Source organism: Dermatophagoides pteronyssinus, unplaced genomic scaffold, assembly GCF_027571235.1.
Source record: "Dermatophagoides pteronyssinus isolate colony J.1.1.1.1 unplaced genomic scaffold, Derpt_VIB-CSIC_2022.12 sq0005, whole genome shotgun sequence".
NCBI lineage: Eukaryota > Metazoa > Arthropoda > Arachnida > Sarcoptiformes > Pyroglyphidae > Dermatophagoides > Dermatophagoides pteronyssinus.
Genome location: NW_027461529.1, coordinates 1,067,387 through 1,089,261, shown reverse-complemented (window position 1 = coordinate 1,089,261; position 21,875 = coordinate 1,067,387). Strand labels below are relative to the sequence as shown.

General features: G+C 25.5%; 2 protein-coding genes across 2 annotated transcripts; one reads left to right on the top strand and one right to left on the bottom strand.

Moving 5' to 3' along the window:
• Positions 1 to 88: 88 nt before the first annotated feature.
• LOC113789549 (protein-lysine N-methyltransferase SMYD4-like) lies at positions 89 to 2,714 on the top strand. The gene has a single exon (XM_027339101.2). It carries the CDS (start codon positions 97 to 99, stop codon positions 2,524 to 2,526), a length of 2,430 nt encoding a protein of 809 aa, XP_027194902.2. The 5' UTR covers positions 89 to 96; the 3' UTR covers positions 2,527 to 2,714.
• A 150-nt stretch (positions 2,715 to 2,864) lies between these two features.
• On the bottom strand, positions 2,865 to 9,225 carry LOC113789550 (uncharacterized). The gene is made up of 5 exons (XM_075819851.1): positions 8,913 to 9,225; positions 5,465 to 5,720; positions 4,543 to 4,753; positions 3,237 to 4,455; positions 2,865 to 3,147 (listed from the first exon to the last, which is right to left on the bottom strand). The coding sequence occupies exons 2-5, from the start codon at positions 5,714 to 5,716 to the stop codon at positions 3,030 to 3,032; spliced, it is 1,800 nt and encodes a 599-aa protein (XP_075675966.1). The 5' UTR covers positions 5,717 to 5,720; positions 8,913 to 9,225; the 3' UTR covers positions 2,865 to 3,029.
• Between the last annotated feature and the right edge of the window lie 12,650 nt (positions 9,226 to 21,875).

Here is a 21,875-nt window from a genome sequence, read left to right as displayed (position 1 = left end):
TTTTTTTTTGTTTTGTAAATAATATTCATTTTCTTGTTATTTATAATCGCAATTTTCTTTATGTTCATTCTCTAATTTTTTGTTTAATTCTTTAAAATGGATTTTATGAATTTAAATATCAATGATAATCAAAAAGAAGATGAATCCTGGAAACGATTTGCAACATTTGTAGAAACTTTGGTGGCTTTTCTCCATCGTCATGATGATACTAAATCTGTGATTGGTTGGATTGAGGAAGAAAGAAAAACAAATAGTGAAGAGGAAATTTTGAAAAAATTGAATGCAAATAATGAATTTCGTAAAGTATTGTCCCAATTTACTGATTTATGTTGTTCAAATTTAAATATGGCCGAAGGGTTCATTAAAGATCACGAAAAAGCAGTCGAAATTTTTGAAGATTCAAAAGCTAAAATAAATGAACAAAAATGGTCCGATGCATTACATTTGATATCAAAAGCTATTCGACTTTGTTCGCCAAAAAAAGATGACAATTTGCTTTTACATCTTTATGATAAACGATCAATTGTGTTCTATCAACTCAAACAATATCATGATTGTGTTTTGGACATTCGTGAAATACTTGCCCTAAAAAATGATGAAAAAAGTTCATCGGTCAAATTCTATTTACGAATGGCTCAAGCGGCCGTTAATTTAGATAATCAATGGGATGATTTAGAATTATTGTCCAACGTTATAAATGATTGTCAATCAATCCTGGCCGTTCTCAATGAAAAAGAACGTGCACAAATGGAAAAAATGCTAACATTGATGGATTCAATTTTAAGTAAAAAACGCGAAGAATCGTCACACGAATCAAATGACAATGGAGAAAAAAAATCTATAAATTTGGAGAATCTAAAAATTTCTAACCCTCATCCGATGATCAATGGTGCATCAGACAAACTTAGATTAACTTGGATAAATGCTCAAACAAATCGGGGTTATTCAGCTCAAGATATTATAGATGAAGGTGAATTAATATTTATGGAAAATTCATTTGTTTGTAATTTTTTGGCCGATATAAATGATTCCTATTGTGCCAATTGTTTACAACGTCTTTGTGATCCTGTATTCAACGATTCAGTAATCAATGATAATGATGAAGATGATGATGATGTGATTGAAGAAAAATCTGAAGAATATATGAAAGAATATAGTCATTTTGTTCCGTGTCCATCATGTAGTAAATTTATTTTCTGTTCACGAAACTGTCAACTGAAAGCATATAAAACATTTCATCAACATGAATGTCTTAATTCATTGTTACCGTTGGAAGAAGTACTTGGTATTGTCTATCTGATCATACGATTAATATGTCGAACATATGATTCATTTGTTGAATTGGCTATCAAAAATTCAAATTTTATTATAGATGAAGAAAATTTCGAACAATCATTAGATGGTGACTATAAATCTGTTGTTCGACTTATGTCTCATGATGATAAACACGATGAAAATTCAAAAATTTCTTTTATATTAACAGCTTTCTTTCTACAAGATGTATTGGAACGATACAGCATGTTTGATTTAAGTAAAAAATCAAGCAAAAATCGTATTTTCTTTTTAAAATTGTTTATTCATCATTTACAACAATTATCAACAAATTTAATTACGATTTTTGATCAGAATTTAGATCCAGAATGTATAGAAAATTGTACGGAATCACCCATTGCTATTGGTCTTTATCCAAATCTAGCATTATTTAATCATAGTTGTGATCCAGATGTTGTACCATTATATAAAGGAACGCAATTATTTTTCAAAACAATACGAAAAATTCCCAAAAATAATGAAATTTTTTTCTCGTATGGTCCGACGTTTAAGACAAAATGTTATTATCAACGTCAAAAATTACTGAATGAACAATATTTTTTTACTTGTCGTTGTTTGGCTTGTATTGATAAACGTGAAAATTATGATGGTGCTATGCTTTGTCCAACTTGTTACGGTCCTTCATTCATTGATTCTATAGAAAAATCTGAGGAAAAAAAATATTTTATGATTTGTCACAATGGCCATCGTACTGAAGATATTGAACCAATCAAACAGGAAGTTTTGCGTGGTATACAATATCAGAAAGCTGGCTTATATTTTTATAATTTAGCTTCTGAAAGAAATGATGATGATGATTATGTTGCAGCAATTACATCATTCTATAAAGCTGATGTAATTTTTACAAACACATTGTTTTGTTTGAATGTATTATGGCTAACATTGAAAAGACAAATGATCGATTGTTATGTAAAAATGGGCCATTATGATCGTGCTGTTATATATTGTAAGCAGTTAATTTCCAGCTATTATAAAAATTCAAATCAATCGGATCAATTGCCTTTTCTTGTTCTAGAAAAAGTTCGTTTGATTAAAATTTTACGTTTATTGATTGAAGAAACTGTTGATTCTCAAGAATTTGGACGTCTAGGCCATGAACTTAAAGGTCTTGCTGATTATTGTCTATCTCATAGTGAATTTATTAATCCAAATGATTTGCAAATACTTCGTGAACAGCAATCGGCAAAAATTTAAAACAATATTTTTTTCATTATGTTTGCTATATTCTATATATTCTATTATTCTAAAATATTACTTTTTGTTTTTGTTTGCATGATCTGTCAAAAGATGGCATCATTTATATGAATTATATTATTTTCTTATCAAAAAAAATGGCAAATTTCATTTATTTAAAAATAAAAATAAAAACGATCAAATAATTATATCCATTCCTTATTTGATAAATGAATGAAGAAAAAATAGAGAAAAAAAAACTTGTAAACTCTTTCTCACTGAATGTCAAAAGAAAGAGAATAAAAAAAAAGATTGGTTGGCAAAAGAAAAAAAAATTATAAGTTCAAAATATAGAATAAAATACAATAATTGGTGATAAAATTATTGGATTTCAATGATTCAAACAAGAAAATAAAATAAAAATTGACACACTCTTGATTCTAAGTTTTTTTTTTTTTTGGTGAGTATATTATGTGTGTAATTTTATTATTATCTATCTTTCACATTTATTGATTTGTTTTTTTTCAATAGTAATTATATCTATTGTTACGATAATATAATGCACTATTGGCACGATTGGGCGTCAAATCTATTGATCTGGACCAGGAATTTGGAGCACTAGATTCATTTTCTCGTTGTAAACTGAGAAAAATTTAAGAAAAAAAAACAGAAAGAAAAGAAATTATTATTATTTTGATTAAATGATGATAATTTGTTCATTTGATTTTTACCCTAATGATAATGACCAGGTGTATGTTGGCAGTCGAGTTGTAATACGATTTATTGCTTTTGGTTGAGTATTCGTTGTTGTCGTCCAATTCGTCCACCAAGTAATATTGGTCAAACGCCATGGAACATTGTTATTTTGATTTCCATTATTATTATTATTATTATTATTGGAACCAGATCGACTTGACGTAACAATCCGTATAGATGGATCGACTTGCCCAGTGGTTCTAATATTGGCATTAGTAATAATTGTACGTTGTGGTTTTGATTCCCATTTGGTCCAATTAGTGAATGTCGTGAAATTTGTTAGCCATTTTTTCCAATCATATGATGATTGATTCCATTTCCATGATGACGATGATGTTGATGTTGATGGTGATGTTGTTGTTGTCGATGTTGTTGAATTATTTTTCCAATTATTCAATCGAGAATTCCATTGTTGATCAATAATATTAGTAGATGACGAAATATTACGACGATTGGAATTATTTCGATTATTATTATTTGCTGTACGACTACGAGAACGATTACGATTTCCATTTCTATTTGATGTATTTTTACGTCGATTACTATTAGTTCTTCTAGTAGAACTGGATGTTCTTGATTTTGGTGTATTTGTTATTGTTGTTCGTTGAGTTGTTGTCGATGTAGCCATTGTTGGTTCAATACGATTATAAACGGTAAAATATTGATTATTATTATTATTATTATTGATGATAGAAAGTGATGTTGATGATGGATGTTCGATTGGCGTACCCGATAATAGATTCGTATCGATTCGATTATCAACCAAAGCGTATGCATTAATATTCGAATCCCAATTGGCAACAAATTCACACAAAGCTTGAAAGTTTTTCGATTTTCCATATTGTGGTGGACATTTACTTAATGGTGTACCATTTTCATACATTTTTTCACCTAAATAATTGCCACCAGGTGCATAATTACATGTATAAAGTTGAACAGTTTTAAAAACGGAACCAGGATTCTCATAATCAGAATATGTTGTAAAACCACAACCAATTCGATTAGTTTCTGCCCAGGCAATTTGTGTGAAATGTCCAATATTTAATTGAAATAGATCAAAACTGAATGCTACTTGTGGTGGAGCAATCTTAATCTCTTCATACCATTCACGAATTACTTTTCGCCAATCTGGATCGATTTTTGATCTTGTCGTACGATATATGTATAGATTTTGACCAACAACCGGATAACGTTCTTTTTTTAGAAAAAAAACGAAACAATTTGTTCATCAATGAATTCATTTACATATTGATGATTATGATTTGGAAAAAAATTGCATACCTGTACGACGACAATCATAGCAATCATGTTCGAAACGACATTGATTTGCATGTTTCTGTGCTACATAGGCTAATTCATCATCCCATTCTAACGTAAGCATATTGGCAGCAGATGGAAAACCAAGATTACTTTCATTACCACTCGCTATTAAATTACGATAATAATTATGAATATCCAATATTAATTGTCGTTGTTTTTTATCAACTCCTTGCTAAAATCATTTTATAATGTTGGGAAAATTAAAAAAATAAATAAATTATTATTCGAGAATAAAACTCTTAATTAACACTAGATAAATGAAATGAAACAGAAAATTGTGTATATTCGTGTCTGAATATTGTTGTTGATAATTGATCGATATACTGATCAATCATCGATCATCATCATGATAATTAAAATAATAAAAAGAGAAAGTTATATAGAAAGAGACAATTGATAATAATGATGATATAACTTGTTTTTTTTTAATTTTCGAATCATTGAGATTTGTTCAATGATACAAAAAAATACGAAAACAAAATTTTATTTCATTTTCGCTTTGGTTTTTTTTGCAATAAAAAAAGAAAAAGAAAATGTACTTTGAGAATTTAATATATAATAGTAACAAGAATTTTTTCTTTTCGGTGTTTGTTTTTGACTATTTGTGATGATTATATAATTTTTTCTTGTTTTTTTTTCTTCTTAAGTCCCACAAACCTTGAACATATAAAAGAAAACTAATCAATAATATTTTTTTCACATTTTTTATTTTTTACAATTATTAATTTTATTCGATCGCAATTTGTTCTGATATGGTACGTTTTGATCATCAATAAGATAAGATTGATCTTTGATTTTGTTGTTTCACTTTCATTTTATTCTGACAATTCAAGGATTCTAATTTTATTTTTGCAATTGAACAAAACAAATGAAAAACACTTACCTCTGATAATCGACAATTTTTATTCGGTTTTACACATGCTGTATGTGATTTAGTGAATTTAGCAAAATGTTTTTGACAAATCGATTGATCTTGTACGTTCGTTTGGCCATTCACATTATCGATAATATTGATGATCATAATGATAATGATGATGGTCATCGTTGATAATGTAATCCATGATGATGATGATAAACAAATACAATGATAATGTTTACTTTTGGCAACAGTTCGATGATAACTTGTATTAATCATTTTGCTGGAAGAATATTGAATAAAATTTGATAAAATTAATATTCAAATGATTTTGTTGATAAAATTTTAAAAATTTATTTATTTTGAAACACAGCAAATTGGATTGTAATGTCTGAATGAATCGAAAACAATTATCACATTAATTTAAACAGCAATAATAATAAAAATAATTATGATTTCAACAATTATTAAAATAAAAAAAAATAAAAAATTTGTTTTGTTTTGTTTTCAAATTCTTCTTCACAATCAATGATTAATATAAAATCAAAGGAATTCAACCAATTCAATGGTAATGCAGAATAATGATTAATGATGATTCTTTTGATCAATGAGAATTTGATTTATTTTTATATTAATGAAGCAAACAAAAAACAAACAATAATCATCAATAATTTTGGCTATATATACTAGTGATTTTGATTCAACAAAAAAAATGTATTTGAATAATAAATTGAAATATTACAGACAATAACACAATTTTATATATATTCAATGTTGTTTTAGTGTGAAAAAATATAAAAATTATTAATCGATTGTAATTTGAATTTTGTTCTTCTTCTCTTCAAATGTGCGTGTGTATCCACACATGGCATAAATGATGATGATGATGATGACCAAAATGGTTGAATGGATTATGTTTTGTTTTTTGTTTTTCTGGAAAAAAATTTTCTTTTCAACAACAACAATCGATCAACCAAATCAACATAACAAAATATCTATTATATCAAATAAAGAAAGTAAGAAAGAACAGAGATACCATCCTTGGAACCTAAAATACAATGGTAAATGTAGTCATACACAGATACAAAACACATTGCAACTACCCTGAAACACATACATTGGATAGGTAAAAAAAAGCATATACACGAAGCCCAAAATCAAATATCATAAATACTAAAAGAATCAATGTATAATGATGACGTCACCATCAATTATCATCATCATCATTATCACATACAGTAAAATGGTACATTGAATAGTGATCATCGAATGTACCACCTTTTCCTCCTCCTTCTACTTTTCTTATTATTCTCCATCATCTACCTTTTTTTTGTTTGTTTGTCAACTAATATTTCTTCTTATTTTTTTCAACGATTCTTATATCCAATTTTCTAGAATTTCATTTTGATCAAAACAAAATATTTTGTCCAAAAAATAAACAACAACAACCGTAACTGTAACAAAAACGAAAACCGTCATTATGGATGTCATCATTATTTTAATCTGAAAAAAATTTACATATTGCAATGATCGTTTATTCATAATTAAACGTATCGATCGAACATAATAATAAAAAACAAATATAGTTGATTAATTTAAATACAGATCATTGGAAAATTTTCAAGTCAATTTGATTAATTAATAAATTTTTGTGGGAATCTTTTTTTTCTATATCAAATGACAAGGATAAAGGAAATATTTTCTGAAACTTAAAGTTTGTGAATGTTATGACGATTGTTCATGAGAATTTTCACGTACATCATGACATATTTATCAAATAGAACCATATCAATATTTTGTCGTAAATCATGTAAATAAATAATCAATAATGAAATAATTAATTAATTAATTAACAAATCAATGGAAAATTACTTGAATATACAAATTGTTTATTTTTTGATTCTCATGATTATCATAACGGCAATTGTTGACAAACTTGATTCGAATGATTTAAAAAAAATGATTGTGATCAACATTTTTATTAATCGTATTTTTGTCAAAAATATTTCACGTATTTGACGTCGATGATAACGATTGATTGATTGATTAATCAATCAAATTTTGTTTTGGATTATTTATTTTGGAAAAAAAACCGTTCAAATATATATTTTTTTATATAAATTCAAATTTAAATAAACAGATGATCTGCATATGTTGTTGTATTTGTATGAAATGAAATTGTTTGAAAATAAAATAAGAAAAAGATACATGATACATCGAAATTGAACAAATCTTTGACATGTAGAATTTTATATTATTAACAACAACTGTTTTTTGATGGTGATGGATGAATATTTTTGTTTTTAAAAATAAAAAGGTTTACATTACATTCGGAATCGATCGCTATTCTTTTCATACAGAATAATTACCATTTATATATTTGAATAAATATCATGCAAAAACAACAATAAAAAAAAGTTTTTATGAAAATGGTAAAATAAAAACAAATCGGAAAGCAGAAAATTTAAATATCATTTATAACCATTCATTCATTTATCCAATCAATCAATCAATCATTTATTCAATGAGATAAATTACAATTTGTCATTTTCTAGTTTTTAAACGAAATAAAATTATTTTATAAAAATTGTGGAAAAAAATGGAGGTAAACAATGAGAGGTAAAGTATTTAGAAAAATTTAAAAAAAAAATAATAATCACAAAAAGGAAATGAAATTTTTCAGTATTCTTCACAATTTGGTTTGCGGAAACAAAATCTTTTTTACAAAATTAAATAGGAAAATAATAGCTAGGTAGTAAAAAAAAATCATTAGAAAAAAATTCATATTCAATTATTCATTCGCTATCTCTCTCACACACACTCTCTCTCGCTTTATCCTTTTCTTTTAAACACAAAGTTTTTCTTCTCCATATATAATTATTCATACAAATCATTTGAATTCAATTCAAATCGAATCGAATTGATCAATTTTAATATATCGGTAATTTTCTTCAATGAAAAGAAGACAAAACAAAAAAACAAAACAAAAAACATGAATAAATTTGAGAATGAGAAAATGAAGAAGAAGAAAAAATGTTTTTTTTTTTCATTTGCTGACTACATACAATTCTCATTCATTTATTATAATCAATGACCATCGATTGATATTATATTGTTGTTGTTGTTGTTGATGATTGCACCATACAACACAACAATCAATAATCATAAAAAAATAAATGAATGATGAATTTATAAAAAAAAAAGATGCGACGATGAAAGCAACTTTTTTTCTTCTTAAGTCCCACAAACCTTGAACATATAAAAGAAAACTAATCAATAATATTTTTTTCACATTTTTTATTTTTTACAATTATTAATTTTATTCGATCGCAATTTGTTCTGATATGGTACGTTTTGATCATCAATAAGATAAGATTGATCTTTGATTTTGTTGTTTCACTTTCATTTTATTCTGACAATTCAAGGATTCTAATTTTATTTTTGCAATTGAACAAAACAAATGAAAAACACTTACCTCTGATAATCGACAATTTTTATTCGGTTTTACACATGCTGTATGTGATTTAGTGAATTTAGCAAAATGTTTTTGACAAATCGATTGATCTTGTACGTTCGTTTGGCCATTCACATTATCGATAATATTGATGATCATAATGATAATGATGATGGTCATCGTTGATAATGTAATCCATGATGATGATGATGATAAACAAATACAATGATAATGTTTGCTTTTGGCAACAGTTCGATGATAACTTGTATTAATCATTTTGCTAGAAGAATATTGAATAAAATTTGATAAAATTTATATTCAAATGATTTTGTTGATAAAATTTTAAAAATTTATTTATTTTGAAACACAGCAAATTGGATTGTAATTTTTGAATGAATCGAAAACAATTATCACATTAATTTAAACAGCAATAATAATAAAAATAATTATGATTTCAACAATTATTAAAATAAAAAAAAATAAAAAATTTGTTTTGTTTTGTTTTCAAATTCTTCTTCACAATCAATGATTAATATAAAATCAAAGGAATTCAACCAATTCAATGGTAATGCAGAATAATGATTAATGATGATTCTTTTGATCAATGAGAATTTGATTTATTTTTATATTAATGAAGCAAACAAAAAACAAACAATAATCATCAATAATTTTGGCTATATATACTAGTGATTTTGATTCAACAAAAAAAATGTATTTGAATAATAAATTGAAATATTACAGACAATAACACAATTTTATATATATTCAATGTTGTTTTAGTGTGAAAAAATATAAAAATTATTAATCGATTGTAATTTGAATTTTGTTCTTCTTCTCTTCAAATGTGCGTGTGTATCCACACATGGCATAAATGATGATGATGATGATGACCAAAATGGTTGAATGGATTATGTTTTGTTTTTTGTTTTTCTGGAAAAAAATTTTCATTTCAACAACAACAATCAATCAACCAAATCAACATAACAAAATATCTATTATATCAAATAAAGAAAGTAAGAAAGAACAGAGATACCATCCTTGGAACCTAAAATACAATGGTAAATGTAGTCATACACAGATACAAAACACATTGCAACTACCCTGAAACACATACATTGGATAGGTAAAAAAAAAGCATATACACGAAGCCCAAAATCAAATATCATAAATACTAAAAGAATCAATGTATAATGATGACGTCACCATCAATTATCATCATCATCATTATCACATACAGTAAAATGGTACATTGAATAGTGATCATCGAATGTACCACCTTTTCCTCCTCCTTCTACTTTTCTTATTATTCTCCATCATCTACCTTTTTTTGTTTGTTTGTCAACTAATATTTCTTCTTATTTTTTTCAACGATTCTTATATCCAATTTTCTAGAATTTCATTTTGATCAAAACAAAATATTTTGTCCAAAAAATAAACAACAACAACCGTAACTGTAACAAAAACGAAAACCGTCATTATGGATGTCATCATTATTTTAATCTGAAAAAAATTTACATATTGCAATGTTCGTTTATTCATAATTAAACGTATCGATCGAACATAATAATAAAAAACAAATATTGTTGATTAATTTAAATACAGATCATTGGAAAATTTTCAAGTCAATTTGATTAATTAATAAATTTTTGTGGGAATCTTTTTTTTCTATATCAAATGACAAGGATAAAGGAAATATTTTCTGAAACTTAAAGTTTGTGAATGTTATGACGATTGTTCATGAGAATTTTCACGTACATCATGACATATTTATCAAATAGAACCATATAAATATTTTGTCGTAAATCATGTAAATAAATAATCAATAATGAAATAATTAATTAATTAATTAACAAATCAATGGAAAATTACTTGAATATACAAATTGTTTATTTTTTTTTGATTCTCATGATTATCATAACGACAATTGTTGACAAACTTGATTCGAATGATTTAGAAAAAATGATTGTGATCAACATTTTTATTAATCGTATTTTTGTCAAAAATATTTCACGTATTTGACGTCGATGATAACGATTGATTGATTGATTAATCAATCAAATTTTGTTTTGGATTATTTATTTTGGAAAAAAAACCGTTCAAATATATATTTTTTTATATAAATTCAAATTTAAATAAACAGATGATCTGCATATGTTGTTGTATTTGTATGAAATGAAATTGTTTGAAAATAAAATAAGAAAAAGATACATGATACATCGAAATTGAACAAATCTTTGACATGTAGAATTTTATATTATTAACAACAACTGTTTTTGATGGTGATGGATGAATATTTTTTGTTTTAAAAAATAAAAAGGTTTACATTACATTCGGAATCGATCGCTATTCTTTTCATACAGAATAATTACCATTTATATATTTGAATAAATATCATGCAAAAACAACAATAAAAAAAAGTTTTTATGAAAATGGTAAAATAAAAAACAAATCGGAAAGCAGAAAATTTAAATATCATTTATAACCATTCATTCATTTATCCAATCAATCAATCAATCATTTATTCAATGAGATAAATTACAATTTGTCATTTTCTAGTTTTTAAACGAAATAAAATTATTTTATAAAAATTGTGGAAAAAAATGGAGGTAAACAATGAGAGGTAAAGTATTTAGAAAAATTTAAAAAAAAAATAATAATCACAAAAAGGAAATGAAATTTTTCAGTATTCTTCACAATTTGGTTTGCGGAAACAAAATCTTTTTTACAAAATTAAATAGGAAAATAATAGCTAGGTAGTAAAAAAAAATCATTAGAAAAAAATTCATATTCAATTATTCATTCGCTATCTCTCTCACACACACTCTCTCTCGCTTTATCCTTTTCTTTTTAAACACAAAGTTTTTTCTTCTCCATATATAATTATTCATACAAATCATTTGAATTCAATTCAAATCGAATCGAATTGATCAATTTTAATATATCGGTAATTTTCTTCAATGAAAAAGAAGACAAAACAAAAAAACAAAACAAAAAACATGAATAAATTTGAGAATGAGAAAATGAAGAAGAAGAAAAAATGTTTTTTTTTTTTCATTTGCTGACTACATACAATTCTCATTCATTTATTATAATCAATGACCATCGATTGATATTATATTGTTGTTGTTGTTGTTGATGATTGCACCATACAACACAACAATCAATAATCATAAAAAAATAAATGAATGATGAATTTATAAAAAAAAAGATGCGACGATGAAAGCAACAAATATTAATAAAGAAAATATATGTGTAAAAAATTATTTGAAAAATTCATTGTCACGATCATGGACAAACAAACAATCATCATCCATTGGATGGATCACAAGATGGATCGAACCAACAAACAAAATGAAAAAAGCACCTAACCCCAAATCTATTAATGAATCTTGAAACCAGCCAGCCAGTGAAAAAAAAACCAATCAAGACAAGTCAATAAATCACACGAACAATCGTTTAGAATAACATACGTACAAACAAGCAATTAATTTATGAGTTAATCATAATTTGGCAATTATTTTAATCATCATATCGCACGTGGTTTGTTTTTGTTTACGAAAACAAACATATCACATATTATGAATCTAATATATTTTTATCGCATAAATTCTTCATTTTTTTGGTAGCAAGAAAAAAAGAATAGGCAACTTTATGCATTAGAATTATGTGAATTATATATTTTTTATTCAATTTTTCCTTGCTGCTTGTTTTTTTTTCTTATTATCATATTTATCATATAATGATCATTTGTATTGCACATTTTTTTCTCGCAAGAAAAAAAAACCATAAAGCTGATATTTATCGATTGATTATCGATTATTGAAATTTGTTGAACGATATTATCATCATGATCATGAGAATAGTTCTTTTCCTTATTTTTTTTAAATGTTGAAACTACAATGGCAAGGAGAACAATGAAATTTTGTCATTGATTTTCATTCAAATTTGCATCAACATTTATTCGTTTATTTCTTTTGGCACAAAAAAAATTCATCTATCTGATGATGATGATGATGACGACAATCTTTGCAATATTTTTGATTTCTTTACTTCTTCAAAATTCAATCGATTGAATGATTTGTCGGGTTGATTGTCGATGTATATCATATGATAATATGTCTATGTATCTTTCGTGTGTATGGTTGAGTCAACCGAACAAGATTCGCGAGAAACAAACATCAATAGCCAATCAAGTACAAGTGCAGAGAGAGAGAGAGAGAGAGAGAGAGAGAGAGAGAGAGAGAGAATGAAAAAAAGTCCAATTAAATTTGTGAATAAATCCAACGACCAAAAAATTGATGTTTGTGAATGTAGTTCCTCAAGGCTATTCAAAAAATAAAATAAAATGAAAATTTTTCCTCAAAAAAAAAAAGAGAAAAAAAGAAAAATTCATTTTCAGCTATATAGCGATCATCATTATCATTCGCATCATCTTCATCATCATCATCATCATCAAAGAACCTGATCATAACAATGATCATCAATGATGATTATTGTGATTATGGCAATCAAATTAAAATTTTCAAAAAAAAAAAAAAAATAATAATAAAATAATTATAAAAGAATAATGAAATATGAAAATTTTATCAAAGATGTTTTTTTTTCAAATCACATACAGAAAAGTACAAAAAAAAAGGTTTTATCATTTCATTCAAATCAACATTGACATGAAAATTAACGATCGGATAGCATTAGACATAATACACACCTTCCAAAAGAAAAAAAAAAAACGCGATAGGGTTGTTTGGCCTTGTTGGATCATTTAAATATAATATTTGAAAAAATAACAGAAATACAAACACAATCTAACACATTTTTTTGTTGGAAAGTTTCACATTTATGCCAAACTGATTTTTTTTGGTGCCTCACCTGACAATGACATTGGATTGTTGTTATATTATGAAGATGTTGTTGAACATGTTATTATGACATTATAACTTGATAATTTTTATTTTTCGTTTCAAAAATGGACAAATGATGAAAATGAATGAATGAGGATGATGGGAAATAAAATTTAAAAATGAAAAAGATGTTAAATGAAAAACTGATGCATGTAAAAAACAAATGATGATGATGATGATTATGGCAATTATATATTTGTTTTTGTTTAAAATAGTGATATTATTCCATTTTATTTATAACTGCAAACATGAATTTATTAACAGGAATTTTGGCCTTTTAAAAAAATAAAAATTACATTTTATAATGAAAAAGTTTTTTGTCATGTTTTTTTCCTATGTTGTAATAATTTAATATGTTGATTAAAAATTTCAAGATTTTAACTTTTAGCTTCTATATTCAGTTAATACATTGAGCCCAAATATTTGATATGATTTGATTCAATTCTATTACTTCTGTTTCTGTTCATGATGAAAATGATGATGATGATGGTATAATGTTGAGATGAATAGAGTTCGGTAGATTGACCGATTGATTGATTGATTCGATTTTTCAAGTCCTCTCTTCCCCTATTTTTCTATCATATTTCAATAGTTGGTCAATCATTTTTCAATTTTGGTACAACCAAAAACAGCCGGTCAAAAACATCATCATCATCAAAATACTAAAAGTGTGTATTTCAATAAAAACGTTTTTTTTTCTTTGATTTTCAACTTTCTATAGATTCACTTAATTTAAAATTCCAATTTTCAATTTCAATCTCATCATTATCGATTTTAAACTTATTTTTCATTCTGTCCTGTTTGATATTCTTCCATTAGTGAAAAACCAAAAAAAAAAATTGTCAAATCGATTTCGATTTTCGATGGAATCGTAATCGAAAACACACACACACACTAAAAAAACATGTATAAAAAAAATTCAATTTTTTTTCTTCATCTTCTTCCAACCATAATATAATTCTATAATATTTTTGAACCAAAATAAAAAGAAAAAAGAAAAATTCAAACAAAATAATAAAAAAAATCTATTAACCCTGAAAACAAAAATATCTTAAGTGTAGTCAACAGTGTTGAGTATATATAATATTTGATTTTGGTAATGTAAGAGGGAAAAAGAGCTAGTGCATTCAAGTGTTCCAGACAAAACAACAATCACGGTATTTTCAATGAAAAAAAAAGAATAATAATTCAAAATAGCTCTTAGATCAAACGGTCAATCGAATTTATCGAATCAATTGAATGATGATAATTGATAATAATAATGATGATGATGTTAATAATGAGAAAAGTGGTTAGTATATTTGATTGAAAACAATCAAAATTGATTGTTGGTCATGTTTTTATGATGACATTCGATTATGATGATGATGATGAGAGAATCATGAACACATTATCATGAGCATCATCATCATCATCATCGATGAATATATGTCCATCAAATAGATGAAGAGCAATTCAATCACATTTGAATGCATTTTCAATGAATCTAATCATTCGTTAACAATAATGATTAGATTGATTACAACATACAACAACAAAAAACAACAACAACCAGAAAACATTTCAGATGATGAATCAGCATGATGATGAAATTTTAAAATTGATCAATTTCCCAATTTCCAAAATATTGAAATCATTTTGAATTAACGAAAAAAAAATTATTCGATTTCATCCTTCACTGTATGTAATCTATCGGATTGAAATTTTTTCAATTTGTCATGCAAAAAGTTTGCACCTTAATTTAAGAAGCGATGGCCCTCAACAGGTTTGGTTGGTTGGTTGATTGATTTTGATTGATCGATCGATCATTTTCATTGAGATTATTCTAAACTTATTTTCATTAACATGATAATATAATCCTAACGATTTCATCCAATTGTTTTATTCAAACAAACACCTAAATATATTTCATTGAATTTTCATTAATTTTTTTTTCCTATTGTTTTTTTTATGATAATTATCAAATTTAATAATAAAAAAAATATTGATTGATTTGAAGGTAGTTTTTATAACTGTTTTTCTCTTGTTTATTAATTTATTCCTTAAATAAATGACTGGGTGTGTATGTGTGTGTGTAGAGAGAGGTTATAAGAATGGTTAAAAATGTTAATAAATTTTCATCGAATTTTCATGGTTGAATTTATTAACAATTTCAGTGCTGTCATTGACTTTCAAATATTATGTTTAAATTCATTATTCGTTAATCAATTTATTCATGATAAATACTTAAAAGAATGAAATTCATATTATAACGCCAGAAAAATTACCAAGTGATTGATTGATTGAATCATTTAATGAATGAATGAATGAACAAAAAGTTACGGTTATGTTCACAAATTATTTGTTTTATTCACAATATTCAATTATTATTTATTGTCAATTCAAATAAAAATCAAATCATTATATTGAACAAGAAAATTCTTCAACTGTTAACTCTTTCTTCTTCTTTAAAAAAAAAATTTCATTTTATAATTGAGAAATTTTTCCGTAAATTTTTCTCTGCCATCATAATGAATGATTTTGTTAATTTTTGTTTTTGTCGTTGTTGTTGTTTTATTTTCATCAAATAAAATGAATGAACAAAAAAAAATAAGAAATGTAAATTAAATTTATTTTCTTCATCTACACAAAAAAAAACCAAGACTATGCCATATTTTTCCAATGACAATGTAATATATCATCTGATAACGGTACAACCGTATGAAATTGTTTATTTATTCAATTTGGTCACATGAATCTTTTTTTCCCCTTTTTTCTTGACAATTTATTAATTACGATTGTCGTCGTCGTCATCATCATTTTCTTCAATTATTAGAGACGTTTGAACCCAATAAATGATATGCTCATATCATTCTTTTACTTTTATAAATTAAATTTTCCTGTATTGTTGCAGCAAGATGTTTTTTTTAATAATTTGCTATTCTCTACTATTTAATTCAAATATTCTATAGATTCATTTAAAATATTGCTCATTCAATATGAAATCTGAAGTCTAATATCTAAGGATTTTTCTATCATTTCAATAGTTTAATTATCGATTATCAAATTTACAAAATTTACGAAATTTTTTTTTTTTTGATTGCAATTTCGTTTCGAAATAGTGTTTTCAAAATTGAAATGCAAATTTTTCCTAATGATGTTCAATATTGTCTGATAATTCATGTCAATGATCGTACCAAAAAAAAAAAGAAGATTGATTTATTTTATTCATTATTTAAATGGATCAAACAAACAAAAAAATTAGAAATTGTCGTGACCAACAAAAGAAAAATTTGATGAAAAAAACTCGATTCCATTTTGGTTCATCATTTTTATCATCCTGACACAACAATGTTTCAACACAAGGATTAATCATTGCCGAATTATATTCATTCATTATATTTTCATTCTTTTATTTTTTCGATTCGTAAGAGAAAAAAAAACAAAAACAGAAGAAAAACAAACAACATTTAGCTAAGATGAATATAGGCAAATTATTGAATTCATTTAGAACTTGGCTTAGAATAATGATAATAATAAAACAACAACAACAAATTGTATGGATGGATGAATGAATGAATGAAATTAGATCATTTCACGGACGTCATCACCCATTTTTTTTATCATGATTATCATAATCAACAACCGCAATGAATGTAAATGAAATTCATGAATTTGTTGTTGTTGTTGTTGTTGTGAAAGATGGAATAAATCATTTCATCATTTTTTTCACTATTGTTATTTTTTGTTGTTGTTGTTGCCTAAAGCAATAAAAGTAAATAAGAAAACAAAATTGTTTTTTGTTTTGTTTTGTTTTCAATTGAAATTCTCGTTACTTTATCTTTGTAAATATAACTGAAACACTAAAACAAAACAAAATACAAGTTTTATTCCAACTTAGATCTATCAAAAAAAAATTGACTTTAAGAAGAATTTATTGATCAAATAATTTTTTTATTATTATAACGATTCTATGTTTTGTCCATTTACATTTGTATTAAAAAAACAGCAAAGGTAAAATGAAATGAAACAAAAAAAATAACATTACATCATTTTATATCATATTCAATACATTTTTTTTATTACAAATTCAATTTTTGATTAAATGTTTTCAACTATCAAAATAAATTTAGATAATTTCAATAAATAATAAACATCAACATTCCCTTGACATTCTCTCACCAAAACAAAAAAAAACAGCAAATAAACGGGAAATAAAGTAGCGGAAGTTTTGCTTGTTTGTTTGTTTTTGTTATTTTTTTTGTTCGGAAGTGCATTAAACAAAACAAAAACACATTTATATTTTTATTACTGGCCAGATTTTTGTTTTTTGGTTTGGTTTTTTGTTTTGTTTTGGTTTTCGGGCTGCTTCGGTCATCATCATTTATTCAGTTTCATTGTTTTTTATTATTCATATGTTGTTGCTGTTTTTATCCCTTTTTTTCAACAGTCATTCATTATTATTTAAATTTTTTTCTTCTTTGGTTACTGATTTCAGTTATAACGGAACTATCCGGTTATATAATTTGAATGAATGTTGTTAATTAATTAATTTACCGTCATAACTATCTAACTTTATAAAACGGTTGTTTTTTTATCTTTATCTTTTTATTCTTGGTTTAACATCCATATGACCTTTTTTTTATAAAAAACCCCAAATGAATATAGTTTTTCAAGTGGAAATTTAAAAATTTATGTTACGCTATAAATTTGATTTTATCAATAATTCAAATTGATCTCATCATCAATCTCTCTTTATTAGATCAATCTTTTGAGAAAATTTTCCAGAATCATTTTAATTTTTATGTATCTTGGAATGATTTTCTTCAAACTTTATTTATTTATTATTTTCTTTTTGAATAAGATTCGATCGATAATAAAAAAAATGATCAATTTTATTTAGATGTAATGAAGAATGTTGATTCATTTTGATGACTGTTGATTATTAGAATCATTTTTTTCCTTCAAAGTTTTTTCAACAATTTTTATCAATTTTATTGGTTTTTTTCATTTTTTAAACCATGTTGATGACATTTTGGATCACCTTCTGCAACAATTCCAACAATTTCCATTGCATTGTTTTCATTGGTTATGATTTTTTGAGTTCAACTATTGAAAGGTTAAAAATATCACAAGGAAGTTGCACCATCGATACTCGAACTCAACAAAGTAATAGAAAAAACTGAATGTCGTAACTTCCTCAAATCCATTCATCCGTGCAATGAATTTGAAAATTCCTATAAGCCATAAAATTGTTATCAACGAATCTTTCTTTATGTGTTTGTTTTGTTAATTTGCAATGAATGTTGAAAAAAAACAACAGAATAAAATTGCTATGAAAAAAATAGGAATTTTCAACTAAGATACATATCATTGCTAGAAATATAATAGGAAAAAAATTATAAAAAATAACGCAACCATTTATAATTACTTGATTCAAGAATTTCTTGAAAAAAAAAGTTTTATTCAATTGTTTCAAATGAACAACACTGACCAAACATTATTCAAATAATGTTTTTTTTGTTTTTGTTTTGTTTACCGACATTTCTTTTACCATAGAATTTTCAAAGATTCATTTTAATTTAGATTCTATTTATTTTTCATCATTAATTCAGTCATCTATCGACAAAATCTAATTATTTTATGAACGTATTGAATTGAAAAGTGTTGAAAATAATGTTGTGGACGCAAAAAAAAACAAAAATAAAACCAGAATGATACATTGAGTACCGAGATAGAAACAAAAATCCGGTGATGGTAGAAAATTCATGAATTTCAAAATAAATCAGGTACAATATAGAGAGATAATTGTAACCTTAAACATAAATGTTTTATTTGTATGTTATAGTGTTCGATTTGTTTTAAGAAGGTAATACATTTATCCGTTTTTTTCGGAATTCAGCTATATAAGTATGAATGTGTTTATCAGGTGCATATTGGGAATAGAATCAACATGAATGATGAACAAAGAACAAAAATTCAAGAGAGCAAAATAAATTATTATTTATGATAATAACTAGACCAAAAAAAAATATGTTCTGGTTATTTTTTTTCATTTTTCCCTTCTTCAATAACCAACACTTTCGAAATGCGTTTTCTTTTTGGCTGCTTTCAAACAAACAAACAAACAAACGAAAAAATAAACAAACAGCTAGAAAATCTATGCAGAATGTTTCTGTTGAAACTATTTTTATTTTCGTATGGCGACCTGGTTTTACGAGAAAAACAAAAATGAAAAATTGGTCATTAATTTTTTGTTAGTTTGTTTGCGTTTTCTTGTTTCATATATTTTTTTTCTGTCGTGTTTGTTTTTTCATTAAATTCTAAAAATTATATTTCTTACTATTCTTTTGTTAAAGCTTAATGAAAAATTCTTTTACAATTAAGAAAGATGGGCAGAAAAAAAATGTAAAAAATGTAATGTAATTTAAATTCTTTTTCTTGTATTAATATTCTGTTTCATCCATTTTTCATTAATCACAAAAATTTAATTAATCTGAAAAAAAATCTGAAAAACTCGACACCATGTTTTAAATTATCGTTATTTATCATTTTTTGTTTTGCAATTTTAAGTTTAGAATTTAGAATTTAGAATTTTATTGATGATGATCAATTCGAACACGTTATTGATGTGTGTTTGCTTACATTGAACAAATAGTTTTTGGTTTTGTTTCGTTTTTTGTTTTTGTTTGTTTGTTTACTTAAATTCAACTTTGTCTTGTCTCTATTTCATTTGGTGATTTTCTTTCCTGTTTTGGTTCAGATAAGATGGTCAACCAGCCAACAACAAAACAAAAAGTCAAAGAAGATAAATTTTTCGGACATTCTTCATGAAAGACACACACACTGGGAAAAAAATAATACAAGTGAGATATTTCATTGATTCTGGCAACTTTTTTTTTGATTGCTTTTTGTTTAGTTTTAGTTAAGTGTTTTTTTCACTTGAATGCCAGTTTTATTCTATATATATACACACACCAACACACAAAGAAACATGAATTTTTTTTGACGTAATATTTGTAAATTTGTATTGCACCTATTTTGTTATCATCATCATCATTATTATTATTATTGTTGTTATATTAGTTTTTATTTTCATTGGATGGATGTTGCTTGAATTTGTTGCGATTCTTTGATTGGTTTTCACATTCATATTCGGGTGTTTGTTTTGTTGTTGTTGTCGTGGGGATCATTTTCATCATTTTTATTTGGATAATAAATATCAATTGTAATATTTTTTTTATATTTATAAATAGGATTGTCACTGTTTGCTTTCTGATATTGATATATTTTTTTCATTCTATTCTTCATTTGTCAATCATCAAACAAATGATGTTTTCGATCGGTTGGCTGGTTGGTCGATCGATGGATCGATCGATCGGTCACATTCAGATTCAGATTTTTTTTCTTCTTTTTTGCTTGGTGACGATTGTGATAAATTCATAATTGAAAAAAATCACCCAATTCCTTTCATTGTTCATAGGCTGTGAATAAATGTTTTTTTTTTTTCATTTTGCCTTGACCACTCTCACTTGTCGTCATCATCAATGTTGTTATCATTTAACAACCACGATAACAATGGAGTTAAGAATTTTGTATGTGTGTATGGAGGAAAAAGAAAAAAAACTAAAGTGCCGAAAAAAGCACGAAAATTTCATCATCATTCTATCGAGGTCTTTTCTGATTTTGATTTTGGTGATTGGAATTTGTCTATTGTTGCTGGATGTTTGTACATGCGGTTAGTGGTCTTTTTTTCTGGTGATTAAAATTGATTGATTCATATTATATTGAATGTTTTTTTTTCAATCATTCTATTTTTTTTCTTGCAGAATACGTTGTTATTTATTTATTTAGATTATTTTTTAGTTTCTTACTCTTTCCCACTTTTTCCCTCTATTCACATGAATGATTGTTAATCATTGATTGATTTCGGGTCAACAAATATAATGATCATTAAAATATTATATAATGATATTTGTCAAAAAAAAAAATTGAACATTATCCAAAATTAAATTTCAATGTGATCTACCTCATGCTTTTTTTCACAATATATTGTTCGTATATATGTTTGTTGTCGATTCTGTTGTTCGATTAACAACATTGT